The sequence below is a fragment of the Callorhinus ursinus genome, unplaced genomic scaffold, assembly GCF_003265705.2.
Source record: "Callorhinus ursinus isolate GAN/ISIS: 27379988/994484 unplaced genomic scaffold, GSC_fseal_2.0 scaffold18, whole genome shotgun sequence".
NCBI lineage: Eukaryota > Metazoa > Chordata > Mammalia > Carnivora > Otariidae > Callorhinus > Callorhinus ursinus.
Genome location: NW_027397080.1, coordinates 32668517 through 32695605, shown reverse-complemented (window position 1 = coordinate 32695605; position 27089 = coordinate 32668517). Strand labels below are relative to the sequence as shown.

General features: G+C 62.2%; 2 protein-coding genes across 13 annotated transcripts in view; one reads left to right on the top strand and one right to left on the bottom strand.

Moving 5' to 3' along the window:
• ESPN (espin) overlaps window positions 1-21122 on the top strand; it is a 30518-nt gene extending 9396 nt beyond the window's left edge. The window contains exons 3-15 of one of the 9 annotated variants that reach the window (XM_073903415.1): window positions 3683-3869; window positions 4010-4192; window positions 4341-4472; window positions 7349-7550; window positions 8517-8770; window positions 11440-11601; window positions 11692-11884; window positions 13420-13446; window positions 14571-14716; window positions 14799-15062; window positions 19517-19596; window positions 19695-19706; window positions 20804-21122. In XM_073903415.1, coding sequence (XP_073759516.1) covers window positions 3683-3869; window positions 4010-4192; window positions 4341-4472; window positions 7349-7550; window positions 8517-8770; window positions 11440-11601; window positions 11692-11884; window positions 13420-13446; window positions 14571-14716; window positions 14799-15062; window positions 19517-19596; window positions 19695-19706; window positions 20804-20951 — 1990 coding nt within the window. In that variant the 3' untranslated portion in view covers window positions 20952-21122. The other 8 variants (XM_073903416.1, XM_073903417.1, XM_025856396.2 and 5 more) reach the window with 8 other exon arrangements.
• An 815-nt stretch (window positions 21123-21937) lies between these two features.
• TNFRSF25 (TNF receptor superfamily member 25) lies at window positions 21938-27002 on the bottom strand. Of its 4 annotated transcripts, XM_073903423.1 has the most exons (11): window positions 26502-26625; window positions 26284-26393; window positions 25606-25726; window positions 25286-25420; window positions 24754-24921; window positions 24592-24670; window positions 23808-23863; window positions 23604-23711; window positions 23403-23437; window positions 22750-22930; window positions 21938-22528 (listed from the first exon to the last, which is right to left on the bottom strand). In XM_073903423.1, the coding sequence occupies exons 2-11, from the start codon at window positions 26323-26325 to the stop codon at window positions 22206-22208; spliced, it is 1248 nt and encodes a 415-aa protein (XP_073759524.1). In that variant the 5' UTR covers window positions 26326-26393; window positions 26502-26625; the 3' UTR covers window positions 21938-22205. The 4 variants fall into 4 exon arrangements, with proteins under 4 accessions (XP_073759524.1, XP_073759523.1, XP_025712182.1 ...); XM_073903422.1 differs by having other exon boundaries at window positions 26284-27002; XM_025856397.1 differs by having other exon boundaries at window positions 21938-22504; window positions 26284-27002.
• Between the last annotated feature and the right edge of the window lie 87 nt (window positions 27003-27089).

The window sequence follows — 27089 nt, the reverse complement described above, 5'->3', positions numbered from 1 at the left end:
AATGGGAAACCCCTGGCGTTGGTCATGGGGCGTGAGAGCTGAGGCCCCAGGGGGTGGGGGGGGGTGCTGGCTGGTCAGGATGCGGCCGCAGCACCGGGAAAGCAAAGAGCAGGCTTCCCTCCAAGGATATGTGCAACCTTCCGAAGCTTCCTCTTCTGTTCTCTTATAAGAGGCAAGGAGATTCTAGACAATTATGATGCCCCTTTGCCATATATGGAAAGTGAGGCTCAGGAGGTTAAGAACGGGTGGGTGGTGGGTGGTGGCGAGGGCCAAGGGCAGGGGCTGGGACTGGAATGTCACCCTTAGTGTCACTTTGGCTAGAACTTGATGGGCTGGAGCCAGTGGGATGCTGAGGCCTGAAGTACTCTCAGACCCCGCTCCTCTCCTCTGGGTGACTCTCCACAGCAGAAGCAATGCCTGGCCTGACCTGTGCTTGGTCAGCAGTGCCCCCGCAGAGGCACAGGGAGAGGGATCCCAAAATACAACAAAGGCTCCAGGCTTGTGCCAGGTGACAGGCCCGTGCTGAGGGCTCTCCAAGCACGTCTCATGGACGCTTACTGCCCCCACCTGCAGGTGGCTTTGCGAACAGAGACAAGAGGCAAGACCGTGACACAGCTGGGCTGGGCTCTCGCCCCAGGTCCTTCTTATACCCAGATCCTTCTCTGCCTCTCTCTCACTGAGCGATCTGAGACTTCTGTACGTAGTCTCCTCAACTGAAAAGGGGAAGAATGCTAGCACCTATCCCGTCAGGTCCCTGAGGGGACTAGATGAGACAGCATGTGGTCTGCTCATCACAGTGCCTGAAACAGATCAATCATTCGATAAACGGTACCTCTATCACTGTTATCAATTATTATTATGACTACTATTATAAATTCATCTCTCTCTCCGTCCAAATGAATGGATTTTGTTCCATGTGCTCATCCATGTTTTTTTTTTTAAGATTTTATTTATTTGACAGAGCGAGCACAAGCAGGGGGAGGGGGAGCAGGCTCCCCAATGAGCAGGGAGCCCGATGCGGGACTCGATCTCAGGACCCTGAGATCGTGACCTGAGCCGAAGGCAGACGCTTAACGACTGAGCCACCCAGGCGCCCTAATCCATGGTTTTATAATCCCCCGCCGCCCAGTGAGCATTCAGGGGAGGCCTGCTCTTCTTGCCTCAGGCCAAAGTAGAAAGGCGTAACAAGGCCAGTACCCCCTTTCCCATCCTGGCCCATCTGTCTGCCCCATGCTGCTGGGGCCTCCCGGGCTGGAGGTTGTGGCTCCCAGAACAGAGAGGCTGAAATACTAATAGGAATGGCGATGAGCTGGAGCATGTATGGAGCACTTCCTCTGTCCCAGGGACTCCAGCTGGGGGGGGGGGCAACCCTCCTGCTCAGGTCCTGCTCTGCACCAGCTTCTTAGACCTTCTCCGACCTTCCCAGGATGGCTGGACACCCCTGGATCCCGGACACCTTCCAAGCAAGGGGTGCTAGGAGGGGCAGGGCTCCTGGCAGATCTGGTCCCCCAAGTTCTGTACATTGCCTCAGGCCTCCCCACAGAGATCTCGTGGGTCCTGGGTGGTGGCCCCCTCAGCCTCTGATCCCCAGGACCCCAGCACTCACTGTGCCTTGGTTACGGGGTGAATAATTCAGGCCACTGAGTGTCGGTCATGAAATATTAAGCAGGCTGTTACTGTCACATCAGTATGTGAATGCGTGGGGGTGGGGGGCAGGATGGTACTGGGGCATGGAGGCTGGTGGCTGCAAGCCAGAGTGTTCCTGGGAAGAGGCGCGTGGGTGAGTCTCTGTCACCGGGTGCCATGTCAGCTCGTGAGCACCACTGCCCTGACCCAGGTCGGGAAACGGAGGGCAGCCAGGCATGGTCCCTGTTCCACCCCAATTGCGTGAAGTGCCACGCTCAGCATCAGGCCCAGAAAAATGGCAGCTCTGTGTCTGGGGTGGGGGTGCCCGTGTCCGGAGTAAGGAGAGAGCAGGGAGGTGCCCGGGAGGGCTGCAGGTGGCCTGAGGGACGGGGGTCAGGGAAGTGGACAGGAACCAGGGTTTTAGGGACAGGGAGGAAAGTCCAAGGGGTGTGTGAGGGGAAGGGACCAAGTCATGTCGGGGGTGAGAAGAGGGTGGGTGAGTGGGCAGATACAGGAGGACTGGGTGGCCTGGTGCCCACGTTAATGGACAGCTGGGCTGGCACTGGGATGAGGGAGGGAGGACGTGCGTGGACATTGGTGGAGAGTGTGCGACTGATGTCGCCAGGGTATAGATCGGGAGGTGGATGGATGGGAAGACGTTTAGTCAGGTGAAGAGGCGCACTTCCTGGGGCATGGAGGGCTGATGCAGCACAGTGTGACTCAGCCAGAGCTTCGGAGACCCGCTGTGGACGGCGGTGGCCAGCTCCTGTCTGGGCCTGGATTGTGGCCCCACCTAGTGTCCAACTGTGGTAACTGCGCCCTGGGCTGTCCACCCCATTACGAAGTCAGAAAAACCGAGGCTCAGTCAGTGGCGGGGCCAACTTCCCTGTTTTCCAGCAGCACTCCACCTTATGGGGTTGATTCCCAGCTCCCCAGGTGGGACTCCTCTTCACCAGCTGGGGAACAGGGATGAGGGGCAGAGACAGCTGCTAGCTGGACCTCAGGAAAGCCCCAGGAGTGAAGACAGGGGATGGGCTTTCCTGTGTGTCTACTGCATGCACCAGGCCCTGCATCACAAACATACACTAAAGTGCCATTTACCAGTTGTGTGACCTTTAGCAAGTCACAGCCCCTGAGCCTCAATTGCCTGTCTGTAAAATGAGAATGACAATAGGACCTAAGTTAGGGCATCCAATGAGAACCGGCCCATCAATATCACAGCATACCAGAAGTGCTCCGTGAATGGTGGCCACCTGTAGCGTTGTCAGACTAACAACAGGCTATCCAATTGAATTTTAATTTAGATGAACCACAAATAATGTTTTAGTATAAGTCTATCCCATGCCGAAAATGATTTCTTGTTTCTCTGAAATTCAGAATTAACTGGTCGTCTTGTGTTTTATCTGGCAACCCTACTACTCTCCCCCCTGGGAGTGTTGGGGGGGGGGGGGGGGGGGGGGGGAGGCAGAAGCCAAAATCAGTTATGTTCAATCAAGTATGACGGGCAGTCCATGGAGTGAGCCCAGGGCCATATGGGGCACAGAGGTAGGAAAGGTCGGCTCTGCCTGGGGAAATCAGGGCAGGCCTCATGGAGGAGGGATCTGGACTGAGTCTTAGGGAGGAGGAAGGAAGGGCATTCCAGATAGAGGGGGGACCCGATCAAAGGCATACAGGTAAGACAGAAGGTTTAGGGACTCACAGTGACAAAGGGTTAATGTGGCTGAAAAGGTAATAAGAGGCCAGATCTCCACATCCTTGTAGACTTTGGTGAAAAGGTGGGCTATTTACTGAGGACCAGGGACTAGCTCAGTCAGGTGTGCACTGTAGAAGGGAGACTGCTGGAGGGGGGTGGCCGAGCCAAGGGGGCCCCCCTGAGGGAGGCTGGCATAGGACGAAGAGTCCAGACCCAGTCAAGTACAGCGCGACCCGGTGACTAGACCTTCTCCAACTTACTCTCCCAGCCCTCCAGAGATCCCGCAAAGAGCGCGAGGGGCGTAAGAAGGCTTTGGAGGGAGGTGGGCGCTGAGATCCCACCGTGGGTGCTGTGTCTCTGTAGGGGAGTGAATGCCCAAACCAAGAACGGTGCCACGCCCCTGTACCTGGCGTGCCAGGAGGGCCACCTGGAGGTGACGCAGTACCTGGTGCAGGAGTGCGGCGCGGACCCGCACGCGAGCGCCCACGACGGCATGACCCCGCTGCACGCCGCGGCGCAGATGGGCCAGAGCCCGGTGATCGTGTGGCTGGTGAGCTCGGGGTCAGAGCGGGGCGGGGCCCGGGAAGGGGCGGGGGTCTGCCGCGAAGCGGCCTGCACGGATGGGGGCGGAGCCTGGAGGGGCCTGGCGCCCAGCCCCCGCCCCTCTATCCCGCGCCCCCTCCCGCCCAGGTGAGCTGCACCGACGTGAGCCTGTCGGAGCAGGACAAGGACGGCGCCACGGCCATGCACTTCGCGGCGAGCCGCGGCCACGCCAAAGTGCTCAGCTGGCTCCTGCTGCACGGCGGCGAGATCTCGGCCGACCTGTGGGGCGGGACCCCGCTGCACGACGCCGCTGAAAACGGGGAGCTGGAGGTGGGGGCGGGGCCGGAGCGGGTGGGCGGGGCCGGAGCGGGCGCCCTCTGCTGGCGCTGAGCTCTCAGCACAGCCCTGCCCCGGCGCGGGGAGGGGGGCGGGGGGTCCGGGCGAGCGGCCCGGGACCTCAGTACGTGGCCCCTCGCAGTGCTGCCAGGTCCTGGTTGTGAACGGCGCGGAGCTGGACGTCCGCGACCGCGACGGATACACGGCCGCCGACCTCTCGGACTACAACGGCCACAGCCACTGCACCCGCTACCTGCGCACCGTGGAGAACCTGGTGGGACCCCGAGCCCCTGGTTATCTCGTCCCCCACCCCATCCCCACCTCCCCCCAGGAGTAGGTGTTCCTACCCCTTTACTACGGAGGAAGCTGAGTTTCGGAGACATGAAGCCCCTGTCCGAGGTCACACAATGAGGAAGTGCCCTAGACCATTACCCTCTCTCAGCCCAGAACCACTGACCATCGAGGAGTGAGGGGGTGAAGGAAAAAGCATCAAGGGGAGGAGGACCAGCACCATCCTGATAAGGAGGAAGGCGTGGAGAAATCCCAAGACACTTACATACCAATGGGAATAGTCAAATTCAATCACCTGCCCACAGCCCACACTAGTAGCTCATTTAACTCTCCACCGCCTCTGAGGTAGGTGGTGTTAATGTCCCCGTTTCACCCAAGGTCACACGGCTACATTGTATGTTTGCTCACTTCATGGCTACTTTATAACTGGAAACTTGTGTTACCTTTTTAAATAATTTTATTACGGTTGCACAGGGGTGAAGTCACCTCCTGGGGCTTGAGCTCAGGTGTGGTCGGCTCCAAGTCCAGGGCCCTGCCTTATCTGATGTAATGCCTGCTTTGGGGCAGGAGGGAGGACAGAGGGTGGGTTTTACAGGTGCCTTCAGGAGGACCAGCTCCAGGGGGCAGCCTGGCCGGAAGAGGGGCTGGGAAATGAGGCCTGGAGGGGAGAATGTGGGATGGCCTCCTGCCCATAGCACCGTCTGCCCTGTGCGCAAGCATGGGAGGGGGGCACCCTGGTTCTGGGTGCTCCAGAGCACAGCAAGGCCCAGGGGGTCAGAGACTGCAGCTGGACCCGAGGAAGAATTTTCCCCCCAAAAGGCCGCTCAGAGAGAGTAATGGTCCAACAGATAGTGAGTACCCTGTCAGCAGGGTATACCAACAGAAGTGGGTGCTGTGAAGGGCATTTCTGAACCAGAGGTGGTTCTTTCCCACTGAGAGAGTGTATGATTCTGTTTTGAGGGTGGGGTAGGGGTGGCACCTCCAGCCCCTCTTAACAGAAGCTACAGTTGCAACAAACATGATTGCATGAATTCTGACTCCGGCAGGTACCCTGCCCAGTGCTTTATAGTATAATCACAGTCTCCACCGGAAAGTAACACTAATAGTTGACATGTAGGGCATTTACTGGCTACCATACCCTGGCACTCCACTAACTTTTAAAATCTTTTTTATACCCTCACGAGGCAGGAAGTACTGTTATCCCCATTTACAGATAAACTCAGGGGCGCCCAGGTGGCTCAGTCGGTTAAGAGTCTGACTCTTGATCTCAGCTCAGGTCATTATCTCAGGGTCTTGAGATTGAGCCCCTCGTCAGGCTCTGCACTAGATGTGGAGCCTGCTTAAGATTCTCTCTCTCCCGGGCGCCTGGGTGGCTCAGTTGGTTGGGCGACTGCCTTCAGCTCAGGTCATGATCCTGGAGTCCCGGGATCGAGTCCCGCATCGGGTTCCCTGCTTGGCAGGGAGTCTGCTTCTCCCTCTGACCCTCCCCTCTCTCATGTGCTCTCTCTCTCAAATAAATAAATAAAATCTTAAAAAAAAAAAAAGATTCTCTCTCTCCCTCTGCCCTGCCTCCCCCCCCCCCACAGCCCCACATGCTCTCTCTCTTTAGGTACAGAAAGAATAAGTGACTTGACTTGCCCAAGGTCACTTAGCTAGTAAGTGGGAGAAGTGAAATTTGAAGCCAACATTCCAGGCTGCAGAGCCTGTACCCCTAAACTCTGTTATCCATGGGGTCAGAGCTAGGCACCCTTGGTGCCCACTGCTGTCAGCCATAAAAAGAGCATTTTTAGCTGCCCACACCACCCAGCCCAGCCCCTGGGCTTTCCCTTGGCTCATGGAAGAGGCAGCAGGGCCTGGCCCCCCTGAACTGGGTGGGGTATGGGAGCCCTTGGTCCCCTCACCCAGAGAGGCCCAGCTGCAGCAGTGACAGATCCAAACCATGCAGGATGCTGGCCCAGAAAAGGCAAACACTCCCACAGAGCCCCTAATTACAGGGCCAATGAGCATGGCTGCTGAGCTGTTACCTGGTGCTAGGCTTGCTTCCCACTCCCAGGGGCCCTGTGACACTTCTCAGGCAGGGAGGGGGCCCCGGGCAGAGGAGCAGGCTTGGGCAGGAGGCAGCCTACGGAGCCAGCGAGCGGGCTTGCCGACAGCAAGGCCAGCATGGGCAACGTAAGCAGGACCCCCCACCCCAGCCCGTTCCCATGCCAGGAGGGTCAGGGCTGTGGGCAGGGGCACAGACCGTGGTGGGGACAGCAGGCTTCCCGCCTGAGCTTGGGCTGCCCACCAGACTCAGCTGGGCCACCCCAGGCCCCACCCTTTCTCCAAGGGCCGCATCAGGAGATAGAGGCTGGGCTGGTGTTGGGATTTGCCCCAGTAGAACAAGGAGAGACAAGGGCTGCTGGCCAGTCATGGGGAATTAGTCCTTCCTGCAAGTTGTGGGCGTCCTGCATGCCTCCCCTGCCCCCAGCAGCTGTGGCACCTGAACCCCGCCCCACAGATACACTGGAGCCCAGTCCCTCTAATGAGGAAGGAGAAATCTTCCCCTTGGGGTCCAGACCAGGGCCCCCTCTTCTGACAGTCTCTCAATCCCCCTGAGCAAGGAGTGGCTGGGGTGGGAGTTTCCCAGGAACCTGTGGTCCTGCTGCCAGGGGGCCAGGCTTGGGCTTGAATCCCACCCCCCCACCCCCCCACCCCCCCGGGAAGAACCTGAGAGACATTCTCAGAATGGGGAGGGAGCCCAGAAAGGGAAGTGGCTCAGAATAAGTCACACAGCAAGGATGCGCCTGAGCAGGACCCTGGCCTGGAGCACACTGGTCTTCAGGTCGGGCTGTCCTCATTGCCTCCCCTCCCTTGCAGAGTGTGGAGCACCGTGTCCTGTCCCGGGACCCATCCGCTGAGCTGGAGGCCAAGCAGCCTGACTCTGGCATGTCTTCACCCAATACCACCATGTCGGTGCAGCCGCTGAACTTTGACCTCAGGTCGCCCACCAGCACCCTCTCCAACTATGATTCCTGCTCCTCCAGCCACTCCAGCGTCAAGGACCAGCAAACCCCACGCCGTGAGTGGGCCGGGCTGGGAAGGGGGCGGAGGGGGCATGGGACCGGCCACTGGGCCCTGGAGGCCAGCCTCGGGCCCACTCTGCCCACAGCTGACGCTGGAGGCTACCCCGGTCACCAGGAGGGGCTGCTGCTTGTGGTGACAGGCAGGCGACACTTGTGCTCGTCACAGACACACCTGTATATCCACAGGGACACTCCCTCAGACAGAACCCCCATGCACTGCACACGTGATTCATTGTCCTCACACACAGTGTTCCCCAGACTGTACACACACCTAGTCATACTCAAGCATGCACACTCGTACATGTGTATGCACAATATACAGATGGGAACACACAGCCACACAGACAGCCCCGTGCAGATGCATGCACACACCTGCGCCGCGGCACAGACACACAGCCCCCACCCCCATACTCCAGACGTGTGCATACTTGGCAACACACACATACACACACCCCATGTCCACAGACCGATGCAAACCCATTTGTAAATACAAAGGAACACCTGTGTGTACTGACAAACCTGCACAAATGCACAAACTGACAACACACACTGAGCACACCCTGAGCATGGGTGGCCTACGGAGATGGTGGGGTGCCCTGCAATTCGGGGTGTGGCCATCCATACTCCTGCCACCCCACCCTGCTGGGTCTGACCCAAGGAGCTGCCCCTTCACCCTCCAGGTGGCTGTGCCCCATCCACCAGCATGCCCTGGTGTTGAAAGCCCCCGGGGCCTCCCTCCAAACTTGAGTGCATGGTTTTTCCCCAACACATGCAGGGCTAGGGCAGGACAGGGCAGGGCGAGATGGGCCCTGCACTGTTGGGGCCCCCAGTGGAGCCATACCGAGCTGCATCCCTAAGCCCACCTCACCCCTTGGTGAGTTGCTTCTGGGTGGAAGAGGGCCTCAGTCCTGGGGGACAGCCTCTCTGTGAACTCCCAAACCCAGCCTTCCCTCCCTCCCCAGGGCTTCCCAGCTCAAGAGCTGCAGATACACGAAACTACATGGACATGCTGAGTCCGGAGCTAGGCCGGCCCCGGGGCCAGATGGAGAGAACCACACCACTGCCACCACCACCCAGCTTCCCTCCGCCGCCCCCACCCCCACCCCCACCAGGCTACCCAGCTCCCCAGCCCCCCGTGGGGCCACATGCAGCTGACATCTACATGCAGACCAAGAGCAAACTCCGCCACGTGGAGACGGAGGCCTTCAAGAAGGAGGTAGTGAAGCTTCACCCACCTGCCTGCCTCCCAGCACTGCGACTGGACGGATAGGCAGCACCCGAGGCCAGGAGACTGTCTCGTGGGCACAGGGTGGGGGTCCCTGGGCCAGTGTGGCCTATTCGAGAGTCAAAGCTCTTGGCCAGCCCCATGGGGACCTAGGGCTGGGCACTGGAGACAGACAGATGAGTAAGACAAAGCCACTACCCTCTCGGGAGCTGGGGATGGGTGAAGGAACATGTAATCCGACAGCTGTGCCTCTCAGGGAGCTGGGTCCTCCCTCACCTCTTGCACAGAGTGGCAGGGTGGTCACAGTGGTCATTGGCAGAGAATATGTGCAGACTGTCTCTCCACAGCCCTAAACATGCCCATAGCCCCCGCTCAGGTGGAGAATGGCTCCCAAGGGGGTGTCTGTGCTCCGGGGGGGAGATGCAGGTGGCATGGCTGTGAAGGGCCATGGGGAGGGTGGAGGCAGGAAGAGAGCACTAGCAGGACTTCACACTCAGAGGGAGCTGAGGGAGGGGTGAAACTGAACTTGGCTCCCCAGTTTGGGGCTTGGAGTGCCCAGGTTGGTGGAAGGGCCAGTCCTGAGATGGGGGCCATGAGGTAGTGTCCAGTGCGGGCACACTGAATGTGAGGTGCCCAGGATGTCAGGGCCTCTGGTGTCCTGGCTGAGGCTCTGGAGCCAGAGGAGTGGTCTGGGTAGCTGAGAGTCCCAGGCAGGGAGCCCCATAGGGGATCCTGGGGTCCTGGCTGGTCTGGGAGGTGGGGGACAACCTGAGACCACAGGTGGCTGAGTGTGGGGTAGAGGCCCCTGGGGGGCCCGTGGGAACCCTGACCTGTAGCTCTCTCTCAAGGCCAAGGCAAGCCACTCCAGAGGCAAGCTGAGGAACCAATTTGCCCACAGGTGACCCAGGTCACAAGGCCACTGGGCGGGGGAGGGGCAGGACAACCTCCACAGCGACTCCACCCTGCCCTCACTGCCATCCTGGACCAAGCTCTCAGTCGGGTCCCCTTTCAGCTCTATGAGGTGGAGAGGGCCCAGGGGAGGACTGCAGGGGGCCAAGGGCAAGCCGACTTTCCCTGCAGGGCGGCTGTGTGAGCCCTGCCCAAAGCCACAGGACAGGTGGCCCAGCCTGTGCCCCCTCCACTCCCCTGAGCACCAGGATTTTGAGGTCCCGTGTCCCTACCCGGTGTGTGCGTGCAGGGCTGCAGGCGACCGGCAGCTCCACAAAGGGCCCTTTGTGTGCCCGCTGCGCCTTGCGCCTCGCGCCCCCGCCTCCGCCCCCTGGGCCTGGCCCTTGTCTGACCGCATCGGGAGCAGGGTCGCGGCAGCAGCGCCTCGGGGCTGCAGGGGGCGCCGAGGGGCCCGACTGGCCCAGAAAACAAATCCTGTGGTGTCGGGTTTCCTGCAACGAGAGCCGGTTCGGGGGAGGGGGGGGCGTGGAGGTCCGGGGCCACCGCGGGGACGCACGGGCGCGGGGGCTGGGCGGGTGGAACAGGGGACAGGCCCCGCACGGTGACTCGGCCTTTGGCCCTGCCGCCCCACGTCCTTTTCTCTGGGCTGGGCTTAGCGGGGGGCAGCTGCGACGGGGCGGGCCACCGCGCTGTCATCCGAGCCTGCCTTGTCCGCCCCTGAAACCCGAGGCTTAGGCGCGGGTGTCGGTGTCGCTTACGCGGATGTCGATGGTTTCCAGATGCGGGAGGGGAAGGGCGGGGGCGTGACCCGGAACCCAGGGGTACCAAATATGGGGGGCTCCGCTGCTCGCGGTCAGGTCCGCATTCTGTCCACGGGGTTTGGAAGGGGCCAGTTGGGGGAGGAGGATGGAGGCCGGGATGCCCAGCGCCTAGCGGAGGGAGAGAGGCGCAGGGGGCGGGGCCACATCTGGCTCGCCGGGCAGGTAGGGCGCAGCGGCTGGTTGTGGCGATACCGTTGGAGCTCCCGTGGCGTCCCCTATTAGTGCTGGGAGTGGGTCAGCCCGGGTTTGGCGGGCCCTGGGTGATGTCAGGCCGACAGAGCTCATAGGCGCTCTTCGGCGCGGGCGGGCAAGGGCTGGGCTGTAACCTGAGAGGAAAGATCAGGTGGCGCAGGTGTCGGGTCCGTGCCGCCCCCGCCGCCAGGTGCACAGCGGGGGCCACCGGCACAGTCGCAGGTAGGAGCAGCCCCGGGGCCGGGCGGCTGAGAGCCCTAGGCAAGCAGGAGCTTAACAGGACAAGGGCTCTGAGGGGGGGCTCCCTCGCTGGGGTCCCCGAAAGAGAGGGTTCGGCAGAGACGTGGGGACGCGCCCGACGGTCGGGTGGCCAGGGGTGGGGTGAGCCTGAGGCCTTAGCGCTGGCTAAGCCGCGAGCTGCCCCTTCTCCGGCTCCCCCTGGCGACTGGGCTGGGTCAACCCGCCCCTGGTCCCGCCCCTTCTAGCTTCAGTGGGGGCCCTTGGGGCCCTTGGCCCGCGCCCAGAACCCCTCCCTGTAGGGCCGACCGAGCCTGCCTTTCCCCAGGACCCTCGCCCCATCTCCGCTCTGAGAACAGGAGGGTCTGGGAACCCGGTTGGCTGCACCCCTTCGACGGCCGCTGGCCAGGAGCCCCGGGAATGTGAAGGGCTGGGGGAGGGCGGGGCGTGAGAGGCAGCAAGGACCAGTCCCCGAAGCCCCGCCACCGCTGTCTTCCGCAGCTGAGCTGCCGGGACGGCCGCAACGCGCTGAGGAGGCAGGACTCCGGCCGCAAGCCCCGCGCCTTCAGCAAGCAGCCCAGCACGGGGGACTACTACCGGCAGCTGGGCCGCTGTCCCGGGGAGCCGCTGGCCGCAGGCCGGAGCATGGCGCACAGCGAGGAGGTGCGTGCCTGCCAGCCCGCGCCCGCCGGCCGCCCGGGACCCCGCCTGGCCTCCCGCGCCTCACTCGCTAGCCCCTCCGCTCCCCCGCAGGCGGCGCTGCTCCCCGGGAACCACGTGCATAACGGCTGCGCCGCGGACCTCAAGGCGTCCAGGGAGCTGCCCCCGCCGCCGCCGCCGCCACCCCTGCCGGAGGCCCTTAGCTCGCCGCCGCCTGCTCCGCCTCTGCCCTTCGAGGGCGCTGGCCCTGGCTGCGGGCAGCGTCGCTCCTCCTCGTCCACTGGCAGTGAGTGGGGGCGGGTTGAGGGGCGGGGGGCGGCGCTAGCCCTGAAGGGGCGGGAAACCTAGACCTCGCTCCCTTCCCAGTGGCGACGGCCCCAGCGCTGACTCCTCCCCCTCGTTCTTCCTGCTGCAGCCCTCAGCCCAATGAGGACCCTAAGGGAAGCCTCTGAGTTGCTTTAGTGTGAGCCCAGGCAAGTCCCCTTCCCTCTCTGGGCCCACGTCCCATCCAGCAGGGAAGGCCTCCCAGCTCTGGGATCTGGTGTTTCCAATGAGCTGGTGCTCACAGGAAACTCTGAGAAGCAGAACTAGTTTCAGGGAGGCAGGGCTGTTGGCCAAGTTTCTTCCTGCCCCATGTCTATCCTACGTCTCTCTTCTGCTCCTCACTTCTTTCTCTTGTTCTTCCAAGCTAGCTACAGCCTGAGCTCTTCTCAGATGTTTCAGGGACTCTTCCCAGCCAGATACCCCCAGAGGCTCCAGGCCAGCTAGGACCTGGTTCTGGGGACAAGGCCAGTGACCCATCACGCTCTGCCCCTTCCTTCCTGATGACCCCCCCCCACCTTCTTCTTTTTTTTTTTTTAAGATTTTATTTATTTGAGAGAGAGAGAATGAGAGAGAGAGAGCAGGAGAGGGGGGAAGGTCAGAGGGAGAAGCAGACTCCCTGTTGAGCAGGGAGCCCGATGCGGGACCCGATCCCGGGACTCCAGGATCATGACCCGAGCCGAAGGCAGTCGCTTAACCAACTGAGCCACCCAGGCGCCCCCACCTTCTTTTTAAGGTATAGACTGGTGACCAGGATTCCTGGGCTTCTGTAACGTGGGTCAGACTCCTGCATGCCAGGGCTCCTGTAAGGCCCAGGAGGTGGTGCCTGGGTGCTGATGCTCCCGCCCAAGCCTGGGAGGAGGAGGGTTGCCCAGCCACTCAGCGCAGGGGCCATGTTTAGTGACACCAACGAAAGTGTCATCTCCCTAACTAGGAGTGCAAGGGTATAATAGGGTCCAGAATAGGACCAGCCCGGGCTCCCTAGGGTACCTGTGGAGCCTCAGCCCCTGCAGACCAGAGCCGATGGTAGCATGCTCACCACCACCTGAGCCTCCAGAATGGCCCGTAGCTCTGGGGTTAGTTTTTTCCATCTGGAGCAAGGCTGAAGCTAGGAACAGAAGAAAAATAGACTCTGGGCTTCTCCAGACACCCCTTCTCAGCAGAACCTGGGCTGGGTGCCCTATCCCAACCCAATGCCAAGATTGAGGCCCTTGCTAGGGGGGCCAGGGCCAGTGGCAGCCCTACCCAATCCTCATGGACCAGTAACGGCCGGAACTGGGCGGACCACCCTTGTGGAGCCCCAGAGCACGCTGAGCCAAGGTCAGATGACCTGGAAAATTCCTTCTTTCCTCTCCCCTCTCCTCTGCACATCTCCCTCCCCTCTTCCTGCCCTCCCTTCTCTTGCTGTCCCCCCCCCGCCCCCTCCCCCGCAGTCCTAGCCTCAACCCGGCCCCCTCCCCCTCCTAACTTCGCTGTCACTTCTCTCCTCTCTGTCCCTAGAAGTGAGAGTCCTGAGGCACAGGAAGAGTGAGTAGCTAGCTGCGTGTGTGGCTCCTGGCTGAGGTGCAGGGTGGGGAACAAGGCACGCTCAGGGAAATCAAGGCCGAAGGACCTGGGACTTTAAAAAGGGCAGGGCCAGGGGCCAGCAGGCCAGGGGTCCTCCACACTACAGCCACATTCCTCCTTCCACTGCACCCACATGCACACCCGTGAATTCTGCCCCCGCGGGGCTCAGTTTTGCCTAAATAAATGGACCTGTTGCCGGTGCCTGCCTGGCACCTTTTCCTTTTACCTCTCCTGCTTCTCGCTCAGGAATCCCCAGCCCCGGGGAACCTAAGAGTCCCCTGTTGGCCTGTTTTGTTGCCCTCACCCCTCCTCAGTCTCTAAAGACAGCCCTTCCCAAACCCCAGTCACCTCTACTAGCCCCGTCAGAAAATGCAAACTCCGTGCACTGGGTATTTGCATGTTTTTCACCCGGCCCTTCTTCCTGGGGGCCTTCACCCCATATCCTTAGTAAGGGCTCCACTTTCCTAGGTCCCCCAGAGCTGAGCAGCGCTTTGCCATAAGTGTGCTACGGGCTTGCAACCAGTGTGTCAGCGCGTGTGTCTGTCTGTGGGTATGGGGGCTGGGGAGGGGACTGGCTGGGTTCTGGCATCCAGGGTTCTGAGTCCATATAGCCATGGAGGCCCCAGGCGACTCAGTCCAAGGGTCACTGAGTTTTGCTGATGCAGAGAGGGCTGGAGGGAGACTCCACCCCGGCAGGGCCGAGCCAGGGAACCCAGGACAAAGGTCGGGTGGCTGGCCCCCAGGTAGTGTCTTGGAGCTGGTCAGTCAGTGTCCTGGACAGAGACATTCGCTGGAGTCCCCAGGGTCGGCCCAAGAGCCAGCATGTACTCCCGGGGGCCTCCAGGCGGGGCCCCCACACCCCGTGAGTAGGGCCGGGAGGATGGTGTCCCCCCCCCAAAGCTGCGAGTGGGGAACTCCCCTCTGGGGTCCGCGAGAGCCGCCCAGGGGACCTGGGACCTGGAGAGCTGCCATCTGGGGCCCTGGCCCCTCCTGACTTCTGGAGGAGGCAGCAGAGGGTCAGATGGGGGGCAGCGGGGATGCAAGCCCCGTCCCCGGCCAGCTCCGCCTCTCCTGCCTCCGTGCAGGCACCAAGTCTTTCAACATGATGTCCCCAACGGGTGACAACTCCGAGCTACTGGCCGAGATCAAGGCGGGCAAGAGTCTGAAGCCGACGCCGCAGAGCAAGGGGCTGACCACAGTGTTCTCGGGCAGTGGGCAGCCGATCTCCCAGGTAGGCGGCCCGCCAGGCACTCCTGCTCCGGTTCCCCTCACCCCTGCCCGCCAGGCCCTCAGTGTCGCTGCTTCTCCCCCAGGCCGACTCGCCGCTGCCTCAGCCGTCGCCGGCGCCTTCACGGGCCCGCAGCCCCACTCCGCCGGCCGCGGGGCCCCAGCCTCTGCTCAATGGCAGCGTGGCGCTGGCGCCGCCCACCCCCCCGGCGCCAGGTGTGCAGCTCGACGTGGAGGCGCTCATCCCCACGCACGACGAGCAGGGCCGTCCCATCCCGGAGTGGAAGCGGCAGGTGATGGTGCGGAAACTGCAGCTGAAGATGCAGGAGGAGGAGGAACAGAGGCGGAAGGTGGGCTGGGTGGTCTGCACCCCAGAGGGCCCAAGGGTCTGTACCTGGGCCCTCGGCCCATCCCCCAAATCACGCCGCAGCCTACCGGTCCCTTCCACTTCAGGTGGCTCCCATTACCTCTGGGGGGCGAAAGCAGGCTTCCACGACCTCCCTGACCTGGGACTGTCCCCAGTCTCCACCCCTACCCCCCCCCCCCCCCCCCCCCCCCCCCCCTTTTCGCGAGATGGCAAAGTTCATCAAATTCTAATGTACTTCCAGTCACCTGGGATCTTGTAAAAATGCCTGTTCTGATTCAGGAACTCTGGGTGGGGCTGAGATTCTGTGCTTCTAGGAAGCTCCTGGGTGAGGCTGACCACACTAGTCCAGGGACCACACTCGGAGTAGCCAACAGGCTTTGGGTTGGAGTCGGCCTGGCCTGGGTCCTTCCCCTGCATTGCCACTTTCCAGCCACAGATACTGAGCCTCATCTAGCCTAAGATATTTTCTTATCTGTCAGATGACTGATCATCCCTGGCTGGCAGGATGGTTTGCCACTGACCCGCTCAACACATGTTCCTGGGTTCTGTGTATGTGACACGCACTGTTGTAGCCTCTGGGGATTCACGATGAACCTTTCAGGGCTGCGAAGAGAGGAGGGGTGGCAGGGGATCAACCAACAAGCAAACACAGCCCCTTAGTAAAGCCATAAATGCCCCCAAGAATACGAAACAAGGTAATGCGAGAGCCTGAGTGAGCAGGGCGGCCAGTAACTGGGCTGTTACAACACAGTGGCACTGTGATGGGGCCTGCAGCGGACTGGGACTGCCCTAGGCCCACCATCGTATTTGGGCTGGGGGCAGCGTTAGGGAAGGAGGAAGTGATGTCCAAGGTGGACTTGGGAGATGAGCAAGAGGTGGACTGGGAAGAGTAGGGCAAAGAGCAAGCAGGCTCCGAGGCTGTATTAGGAGAGGGGTGGAGATGGAGAGGTCAGTGCGGGTCAGATCACCAAGGCCTGGACTTGAAGAAAATGGACTTTCTCCTGCAGCAGTCGGGAGCCTAGGAGAGGGCTTACCTGAGGAAGTGGCCTCATCCTATTTGCGGGGAACGGATTGTAGTGGGTCAAGATGAACTGGGAGGCCTGTGAGGATGAGGACAGCCCCCCCCACCCCCCGCCAGGGCTGGAGAAGCCCCGCACTCAAGTGAGGAATGAACGAAACTGTCCGAAGTTCCTGGGGAGCCTATTCCTCGTGCGGCGACTAGGAGTGAAAGCCGTGGCCAGGCAGCTGGTTTAGCAGGGGCAGCGTGCACAGGGAGGGCTTGGGCTGCAGGGGGCGCTGAGAAGGGGTCATCGGTCTGGGCGAGGCCTCGCGGGGATGCGGACCTGAGACGGGGTGGGAAAGAGCAGCCTTTGCGTCGCAGCTTAGCGCCTTTTGCATGTTCCTTCGGTGGTGTAATGAGCAACCTAGCCAGGTGTGGAGACTCCATCTGCCTGCCCAGTCTCTGCAACGGCGCCCAACGAACCCCGCGAGCGACCAGAGAGGACACTGCCCAGCGCCCGGAGTAGCGGCCCCGGGCCGAAGCCTCGCCCCAGTGTAATCACCTGCCGGCCGGGCTTGGCCCATCCCCGCCATCACAGCCCCGCGGAGCCATTACACCACCCGGGACATGCAAATGGCGCCCCCGGCGGCCGCTGCGGGAACCGGGCCAGAGGGAGACGCGCCTCCCTCCCCTCTCTTGTCTTCCCCCGCCTTAGCTGACCGCCGCCAGCTCGTGCTGCTACCCCCGCGAGGGCTGGAGGTACTCCAGCGCGCACAACGCCATCCTCGGGCCCTTCGGCGAGCTCATGACCGAAGCCGACATCCTCCGCATCGAGCAGCAAATCGAGAATCTGCAGGTGTTGCACAAGGCGCAGAAGCTGGAGGCGCGCCTGGAGCAGCTGGAGCTGGAGCTGGAGCAGCTGCTGCCGATCTCGGCCGCCCTTTCGGCGCCGCGCTTCACCGTCGATCCGCGCCGCATGCACGGCCGCGCCGCCAGCCTGCCTGCCTGGTGCAGCAAGATCTCCACGCTGCTCAAGAGCATGGCCACGCTGCTGGCCGCGCTGGGCGGCCGGCCTGCGCACCTGGCCGAGCTGCTGGCAGCCGACACGGGCCAGCCGCTGACACCGCTGCCCGACGCGCCCTGGCGGCCGGGCCCGCTCTGCCTCGGCCGCTTGCAGTCGCTCAGCTGGTGCCGCGAGGCCGTGGCGCGCGAGATCCTCGAGTGCGGCGTCTCGGTGCAGCACCTCCGCGCCGTCTACGAGCGGCGCGCCCAGGGCTCGGCGCCCGCGCGCGACTCGCGCCGCCAGCTCTCCCTTCCCGCCGGCGCTTCCGGCCGAGAGCCCATCCTCGAGGAGGACTACGTGGCGGCCGGCGCCGGGGAGCCCAGCCACCCCGCCGCCAACGGCTTGCGGGCCGCGGGGGACTCCCTGGGCGCCGTGCGCCCGCCCGACGCGCCCGGCCACCAGGCGGCGCTGCCCGAGCCCGAGCCGCTGGCGCGCCGGCCGCCGCAGTCGACCGAGCTGCTAGGCGTCCAGGACTACATCGATATGCGCAAGGAGCGCATCGTCTACCTCTTCCTGGAGCACTGGCGCAAGTGGACCTTCCGCGGCCCCGGGCGCCACGCCCAGGCGCGCTTACGCAGACTGCTGCCGCGCGTGGTGGCCGCCGGCGCGGGCCCGGTCCCTGAGGCCGCCGACGGCCCCGACGGGCGGCTGCTGCGCCTGCTGAAGCAGCGGCAGGTGGTGGGCAAGCTGCTGGGCCACTGGCGGAGCCTGCTGCGGCAGGTGCCAGCACGGCCGCCGTGCGGCTCGGGCCTGGCGCACGGCCTGTACTGGCCCGAGCACTTCCTGCCGCCCCTCGACGGCGGCGCGCCCCCGCGCTACGACAGCCTCACGCTCGACCTCTTCATGCTCGGCTACTTCCAGCTGCTCGAGATGGGCCTGAGCCGTGAGGAGCGCAAGTTCCGCCACCTGCTGTGCTACGAGATGTTCGACCGGCTGGGCAGCCATCCGTGGGAGCTCATCCGCCTCTTCCACCGCGTGGTGCTCGAGCAGGTGGAGGCTGGCCGGCGCAGCTGGAGCGACGGCTTCGAGGACCTCAGGCGCCAGTTCTTTGGAGACAGTCCGGAGGCCGAGCCAGCTCGGGAAGATGAGGCCGTGAAGGAGCAAGAGGAGGAGAAAAGAGAAGAGGAGGAGGAGAGGGAGCCGGCGGAAAAGGTCGCTTCGGCTCAGACGGTGGACTGGCCAGAGGCGCAGCCCGAGGCCCCAGCTCCTGCGCCGCAGCCCCCGACCCCACCTCCTCCGGCCGCCCCTCCCCCCACATGGGACCCTCCTGGTTCCGAAGCCCCTGCCGAAGATCCCCTGGAGTTGGTGTCTGAGATGGGCGAGTTCAGCAACGAGGACATCTGCCGCTACATTGACCGCAGCTTCTCCTTCTGGAAGGAGAAGGAGGCAGAGCTCTTTGACATCTGAGCAGCATTTGGAATTTCCCCTCAAGCATCTTAACCCGGGCCTGGATGCCTGTCTGACGCCCTCTGGAGGCCAGAAGCCGGCAGGAAGAACCCAGAAGCCAGCGGGGCGGCCTTGGAGAACTCAGAGTGCCCAGGAGGACCAGGCTGCCACAGCCTTTGCAGCCCCACCATGGCCAGATGTGGGGCGGTAGCCAGAATGGGCAGGGCAGGGCACAGGGCAAACCAGGTGTTCCCCTCTGGCCCTACAGTCTTGCCTGGCTCTGTGTTGGAGCCGGGTGGAAGCAGCAGCCCCTCCGAGTGAGGGACCGTGGGCCCGCCTTGGGGCAGTGTGGCGCTCCTCTCTTTGGTTTTTCACTGGAATTCACAGCTACTTCTTTGAGGTCAAGGGAGCCACGTGTGTAGTGTTCCGTGTGACGTGTTCTCCTCTGTAAACATCCAAGTAATAAAGCTGTTTGCTGTAAGCCGCCCGTGTTGGATGCGTGCCCCCCTCCTGCCAAGTCAGTGCAACCACACAGTTGTAGAGGTAGTGTCTACTCTACTTGGGAATAGGACACACATGGGCCAGAAGGTTCTTCACACTGGAGGCCAGCTTGAGCCTCTCTGAACTGGCTGGATCTGTGGGGGCCCACATAGGGGTCTGCCCAGAGAGTCTGGGTCAGGGGCCTGGGGCCATCTGTCAGCTGTCCTGGTGGGGAAGCTCCTTCTCTGCTGCTCTCCTCCACCTTAGCTCTGATCTCTCTGGTGCCACCTGTAGGACACAGGGGGCCTGAGTTACAAAGGGGGCAGAGCCTGGGAGGCTCCCTTTAAGGGGACTGTGACCAGGCACCTTCATCTATGTGCCCCGTAGAAGGACATCTGTATCCCATTGTCCCTGACTGGTGCGGGTCCCCCGGGGTTGGGGGTGCACCCCTTCTGTCCCCCCACCTCCTCGCCCATGCTGGTCCTAAAGCTCTGTGCTTGTGTTTCAGGAGGAAGAGGAGGAGGCCCGGCTGGCCAGCATGCCTGCCTGGAGGCGAGACCTCCTGCGGAAGAAGCTAGAAGAGGAGAGGTGAGCTGGGGAACCAGAAGCTTCAGGGCCTGGTGGGACGTCTTGATCATGTCCCTGACGTGGTGGCACAAGATAATGCTATCTCTTTTTCCTTCTAGGGAGCAGAAGCGGTGAGTGTGGGACTGGGCCCGACCTGCCACCCCTCCCCAACCTAGGCACCGTGCTTTTTGCCCCTTCGTCCAGCCCCATTTGAGCACATCCCCTTGTCACTCTGGTCTGCAGCGCAACCTCTCTGCTCCCAACGATACCACCAGCCTCCTCTCCCCCCAGTAACGGAGCCCCTGCCTCAAAGTCTACATCTTATGCCCTAACAGTCTTGTTCCCAATTACCCAGGCCCCGTCTCCCATCAACCTGGCCTTCAGTTAACCCAACCTCGGTGTCAATAACCTTGATCTCTTGTCCCTCAAAACATAGTTTCTGCCCCAGTAATCTAGACCAGTGCTGACAGAAGTATAATGCGAGCCACTATGTAATGTTAGATTCTCTAGTAGCCACCTTGAAAAAATAAAAAGAGAGGTGAACTTTACATATTTTATTTAACCCAATATATCAAAATATTATTTCAATACATAATCAGTATAAAAGTTATTAATGAGATCTTTTTACACTTCTTTTTAAAAAACAAAGTCTTTGAGATGCCATGTGCATTTCACCCCCACAGTGCATCTCACTCTGACATTTCAGATGCTCAGTGGCCACACGTACTTAGTGGCTTCCTTGTCAGGCATGCAGTTCTAGCCCCTATCTTATAATAACTGTTCCTAATTACCCACCACTGCCTCTCAGTAGTGTGGTCCCTCTGATCTTGGCAGCCCAACCCCAGTACTGCCAAATTCATCCCCTCCTGAACCTCTGCCACACCCCTGACCCAGCACCACTGTTTCCAGTAATTCCCCAGCCAGCAATAATTCAGCCACAGCCTCTCACTCACCCAGCTCGTGTGTGTGCCCCAGTGACTCCAGTCTGCCCTCAACCAAGCCCCTCTGGCCCCCCACCAGCCCTGCTCTTGTGCCTCCTGACTCAACCCCAGTCCCCTAGCCCTTCTGCCCCTGGAACTCATTGCCCTGGCCACCAATAATTAGCCCCTCTGTCCTCAGCAACCCAGCCCCTGACCTCCGTAACGCATTCCTTGCCACCCGTGAGCCCCTCACGGTGCCTGGCCCACCCTCACACTTGCCCGCGGTTCTGCCCCCACACCATGCCCAGGAAAGAAGAGGAGCGACAGAAGCAGGAGGAGATGCAGCGAGAGAAAGAGCAGTCGGAGAAGCTGCGGACGCTGGGCTACGACGAGACCAAGCTGGCGCCCTGGCAGCGACAGATCATCCTGAAGAAGGGGGACATCGCTAAGTACTAATGCCGCCCTCCTGCTCGCAGCCTCGTGAGCTCGAGGGACCCCAGCCTTCGCCCCGGCCTGCCAGGCCCCGGGCGGAATGGCTGGGAGCCACGCTGCCTTCCCCTCCCGCGCTGGAACCCCTCCCCGACCCCGCTCCGGCCCCCGCAGCCCCAGCCCGGGGCGACGCTGGAGCGCGCCCGCCGCCGCAGTCGCTCAGAGAAAGTGCCCAAGCGAGCTGTTGACGCAGAAAGATGCTGCTTATTTGCATGCCTATTTACATATATTTGCATACTCGCTGAAGGTCGCGCACAGCTCTCCCTGACCCCGTGGGTGGCGGCTTTTGTTTCTCTGCTGGGCGCGCGCAACCGGCTGCAGTCCCCTCCCCCGCACCCCGAAACCCGCGTGGCTAGCGCATCCTGGGCGGAGGCAGGCCCCGCGCTCCGGGAAGGGGTTTTCCTCCCGTCCTGACCCAGATCTGTGCCCTGCCCGCCCAGGCCGCATTTCCTATCCCCGCCGAGGGCTTCCTCTCAAGTCGTTTGTTTACCAGAAGCGATGAAAACAGCAACCTGCCCGTCGGGACGGAGCTGCAGCTCCGGGGGCCCATCCTCTGCCCTCCCCCGTTCCGTGAAGTCTGCCCACCCAGGCCCCACGCTCCCCGGACCCTTCCGCGGCGCCGGTGGAGAGAGTGGGGGGCGGGGGGACCGCGCACTTGTGTCTCCACCTGCTTCCTCCCCGTCCCCCCCATCCCGCACCCCCATTAAAGCTCTCTCAGCCGCCGGGGCCGACGTTCACTCTCTCCCGCGATCGCCACGACTTCCGCTCCCTTCCGGGGCAACTGGGGCACGGCCGAGCGGGAGGGGCAGCCTGGGAGCCAAGGGCCGCACTGGCCTCCACCGTGGGTCCCCGACCCTGGGGTGACAAGATTTCCGGCCCCCCTTTCGACGGCCCCAGGAAACCAAGCCCGGGCCACTTAACACCACAGCCTCGCGGAAACACCAAGCAGTAGCTCTTCTTCACAGATTTAATACCAAGGCCTCACGGAGCTCAGGCCCAGAAACTGCGGAGCCGCCTCCTGCCCCCTCCCGATATCCGTCCACCCTTCTCTGCCCCACCCAGAAGCCTGGGGGCGCGCGGCGGGGAGGGCGGCCGGCGCTGCTACGCAGGGCCGTGCCAGGAGCTTAATAAGTGACATAAGATGTCTACACGCATAAGTAACCGTACTTAGGGCTTCTGCAGGGGCCGCCGGAGCCCGGAGGCGGCGGCGGGAGCCCTGCGTCACGGGCCGCGCTGCAGGCGGCTGCGCAGGTCCTCGGCGCAGCCGTCCAGCCCCATGCGCTCCAGCGCCGCGTAGACGGCGCCCAGGCCCGCGGGCTGCTGCTGACGCCAGCGCTTGAGCATCTCGTACTGCTGGTCGCGGAAGCGGCCGACCTCCACCTCCACGGCCTCGATCTCCGCCTCGCGCAGGCCCAGGGTGCGCACGAATTCCTTCCAGCGCCGCGCCGGCACCGCGTCCATCACGTCGTAGAGCTGCGAGCCGGGCTGGAGCGTGGCGGCCGCCGAGCCTGCAGGGGGCGCTGGCGAAAGCGGCGGCGGCGGGCCTGAGGGCGGGCCAGTGGGGAGTGCGAACTGCCGCCTAGAGGCGCGGACCGGGGTGGGGCCAGGGGAGGGGGCAGGCGGGAACCCCGGGCAGGGCCGGCCAGGGAGAGGCCCACCTGATTAGCTCGGGATGGGAAGTGGGCCGGTGGTGCCTCAGGAAACTAGTACTCATGTGGGACTCAGGAGGATGGGGTCCAGGCCTCAGGCCAGTGAGGTCTCTTACCAAGAGCTCTGCTGTGCCGCTGGTCCCAGGACCATGCCACCTCCGGGCAGGGCACCTCCTGGGTCTGGGGGGAGCCAGGGGTCCAGCCGTTGCCTACCAACTGGACGGTGTGGACCTTCTCACTACTGCTGAGTGGCGCTAGAAGGGTGTGGGTGCTGTCCCTGGGTGAGAGGTGGGTGGCCTAGAAGCCAAGAGAAGCCGCAGGTCAGCCCAGCTGGCCTAGGAAGGGGTCTCTGGCCCGGAGCGGCCATTCCCTGGCTCAGTCAGCAAACATTCTCCAAGGCTGCCGCCTGCAGTCCGCCATAACCTTCCACTGTGGCCCAGAAGAACTACTTCTTCTGCCTGGAATACCCTGCCCTTGCTGCCCTGCTCTTGTTCCCCCAACCCTGTCGGAGGCCTGGCCATGGCGGCACTTATCCCACAGAACCTGTCTGGACCCCAGCAGATTGAGAGCCACTTAGGGACAGGTGCTGTGCTGCTCTCAGTCATTCAGAACTCAGTGAACTCACGGTGTTCGTTAGGTCTACTCTGTGCCAGCCCCATGCCACACACTGGGGATCACAAGTTATCATAAGGCCCAACCTCTCAGCTCCAGAACGCTGAGGCCTGGGTGCTTGCTCACTCTCTTCCCGGAACATTACTTATACGCTCACCTGTAGGGGAGTCAGGGCCTCCGTCCCAGCTTCATCTGCCAAGAGACAAAGAGCATCACATCAGCAACCAGGCAAGACTCCTAGACCTGGGCGCTGGTCCACCTCCTGTTGTGTTCCCCTATACCACCCCTGCCCCCAGCACTTTGCATCAGGGGTGAGTGGGCTTACCCCTGAAACATGTGCGCGTGCGCCTGTACTCACTAGCAACCGTGGGCTTGCAAGTCTGGCAGCGATGGTAAGTGTAGGTCAGCATAGCACCAAGCAGGAGTGGGACCACCAGGCCAGCCAGGAGCACCTGGACCCAAAACACTGAGAGAACAGCCGGTGAGGGGTGGGTTGTAGCCCCGCCCCCAATCTCCCCTTGGCCCGACCCAGCAATCCTCAAATTCCCAGCACACCACCTACTCTGCCTCCAGCCACAAATAGTCACACAGGGCTCAGGACAGCTCCCGAGGGTGCTCCTGCAAGGAGAGGGGATGGGGAGGGAGATGAGGGAGAACCCACCAGGAGGGGCTACCCATCTTCTCTGTCCTGGAGGCCCTTCCCTCCCCAGGCCTCTTCCCTGGGAGCCACACTACCCAGGAATGTTCCCAAAGTACTGCTGAAATTTCAGTTGTGCCCCCAGGAACAATAGCGACAACCACTATTTATGGTGTTTCTTGTAAACTAGGTTGAGGGTCACTAGAATGTCAGCTCCATGAGGACAGGGGTTTGCCTACTTTGTTCCCTGTTGTATCCCCAGCATCTAGAACATCTCTGGAAAATGGTAGATGCTTAATACACACTTGGCTGAGCAGACAAGTGGATAAAGTGCTTTACCCCTTCCTCTTAGCCCTGGGGAGAACCAACTAAATATCGCCATGTTCACATGGGGAAGCCACAGATCAGAGAGGCGAAGTAACTTGCCCAAGATCTCCCAGAGAACAAGTGGCAGATCTTGAGTCTCAGCCCAAGGTTTGAACGTGACTCTCTATAAATTGACAAATCCTATGCTTCTTTAATCTACAGCTGGAAAGATGACTATAGGAAAGTCTGACAGAGAGTGAAGATACGCCCCCTATTTATCCGTCCTAAGGTGACTGAAGATTTCCCTCTAGCATCCAAGGACCAAGCTCCCTCCCCCTTCCCTGAGGTCCCCATTCTGCTCCCAGCCTCCCTTTCCCTGTCCCGGGAGCAGCCAGGAAGTTACGTGGGGCAGGGCATGCAGCTGTTGCCATATTCGTAGAAGCCAGGCAGGCAGGTCCCACAGTCGGTATCTCTGGCAGAACCTGCAGTCCAGGAGATGGCTTGTGGGTCACGAAGGGAGAGAGGGAGTTGGGGGGGGTAGGTAGCCCAGAATGGGGGTACTCACAGGGCACCCGTGTGTGGCGGTGCAGGGCCCTGCAGTCTGAGCATGGGTGGCAGCGGAAGGGTGAGCTGATCTTGCAAGACTTGACCAAGCACTCTGGGAACCAGCCTGGCTCACAGCCGCAGTGGGTGTCTGCCACCGTTGAGCAGTTCGTCAGGGCCACCTGGGAGACTGGCCAGAGTGTTCAGGGAGATGGGGAGAATGCAGGCCATCAGGGCCAGAGGCCCCCATGGGGACTAGGGGCAGATCCCCTGGAAAATGGAGATGGGGACAGACCAGACACAGGGCAACCCCCAAAGGGAGAGAAGCATGGAGAGCGCCACAGATCAAAGGCTGAGGCATATACAGGGATAGGAGGGTCATCAGGGAGAGAGGGGGCAAAGGCATCTTAGGGCAGGATCGGGGGGGAGGGCCTGGCACACGTGGGCACAGGGCTGTCACACCCAGAGGTTAAGCCCAAGTAGCCCCCTCCTTCAGAAATACCCTGGCCATGGCCTGTCCTCAAGAGCGCCCCACTGAGCGCTAGGCCCCTCACCCTCCTCATCACAGGCCTGGCAGCGGGTACAGCGGGTCTCATGATGGTTGTCCCTGGCCAGGAAGGTGCCCCGGGGGCACGGAAGGCAGGTGGCGGTTCCGCAAGGCTTTGGGCAGGGGGCCTTCAGGTAGTGCCCTGTGGAAACCAGACCCGGGTCAGACAGTCAAAGGGGGTTCCCACTTTCCCCTCTCTTCCTTCCTATCTCTGGCTCCCTATTTCCCCCACCCCAGCTTCCTCTGTCTCCTGACCCCGCCTGACCCCATCTCCCTCTGTCTGCCCTCACTTTCCCCCACACCCCTCCCACCCGTTCAGCGGCTCACCTGCTGGACAGCCCTTGCAACAGAACAGACCGTTCCTCTTCTGGAAATTGTAGGCACAGTCACACTTAGGACCGGGAGTGCTGTGCTGGCCCTGGGTGCCCGGCAGCACAAGGAGCAGGACCTGGAGGACGGGCGCTGCTGGCTCCAGCAGGGCTCACCGCGCAGGGCCCCTCCCTGCCCCATCTGCCCCGCTTCAGCGGGGGGGCGCCCGCTTGCTCTCAGAGCAGCCCGCTCCTCGGGTTCTTGAGTAGAGGAGGTGCCCACAGACGTGGGGTAAGCGGAGCTTCCCTCCCACCGTGCGCGGACCAGGCTCGGGAGAAGCAGAGCAGAGGTCTCCGGCCAGCTCCTCTCACACGTTTCCCCTCCGCCAGGGCACCGGCACAGGCTCAGGCAGTCCCATCCCCACTCGTGCTTTCTGTAAGGTGGGGGACCCAGAGCTTTCCCTGCCTGGGGCCCCTAGACCCCTCTGGCCCCTGGGCGGGGGTTTCCTCTCAGCGGAAGGGCCCCGCCTGGCTGAGCCTCTAACTAGCTGAGTCTCTTAAGGGGAAGGGGGGGGGGGGGGGGGGGCTGCCACGCTTCCCAAGGAAGTTGGGCCCCTTCATTCACAGCGCGGAGACCGGGGCCCGAGGTCAGGCTCCAGGCCATCCACCCCCGCCCCCCCGCCATGCTCCCACTCACCGCAGCCGCCACTGCCGTGTAGCCCCCCAGCCGCAACTCCATGGCTCTCGGCGCCTTGCTGGGCCCTCCGACGGCAGGCGACAGGCATGCGCCAGCCAGGGGCTTCCCCGCTCTGCCCGCTCTGCCCGCCTGCTCTGCCCCAAACCGCGCAGAGGAGCCTGCCTCAGGGGAGGGGGTCAGGGCGGGGCCCCCAGCCCACGCAGCCTGCCCCTGTGCACCTGAGCTCACCTGAGGCGGCCCGGGGACAGCAAGGTGTACACAGGACACGGCTGCATCCAGGTCCCCACACCTGGGTCCTAGCCTCAACCCTGAGACTACCACTTCCAGGTGAAGGGACTTCCCTCTTTCGGGCCTCAGCCCTCAGCCCTCAGCCCTCCCTCAGCCATGAGGGGTTGGGCCAGAACTACACAGGAGGGAGACCCAGCCTCCCCAGATACTACCTGGGTGTGGGTACGGGGCCCTCCGCTGGAGGGGGATTGTAGGGGGCATTCTCCCTAGAGCCTGAGACACACCGCCTACCCTGGCATAAGCTTATGGGGATTGCCCCCAGGGCGGGGCCCTCTGAGGCACCTCGTGGGAGGGAGCACTTCATGGGGGGTCGAGGGTGGACCTCGGGGCTGAGGCAGGGGGTGAGGTTGATCTTGAGGTGCTGCTCTGGTCACCTCTGCCCCGTTAATTCACTAAGGCTCTTCCACAGTCTCCTCCAGTGGTGCCCTCCCACAGACGGAGGCGGACAGGAGCGAGACGCGCCTGCCCCAGAGCTCAAGTGCTCGTGAGTCAGGAAAGGGGCGGGTTCCAAAAGCAAA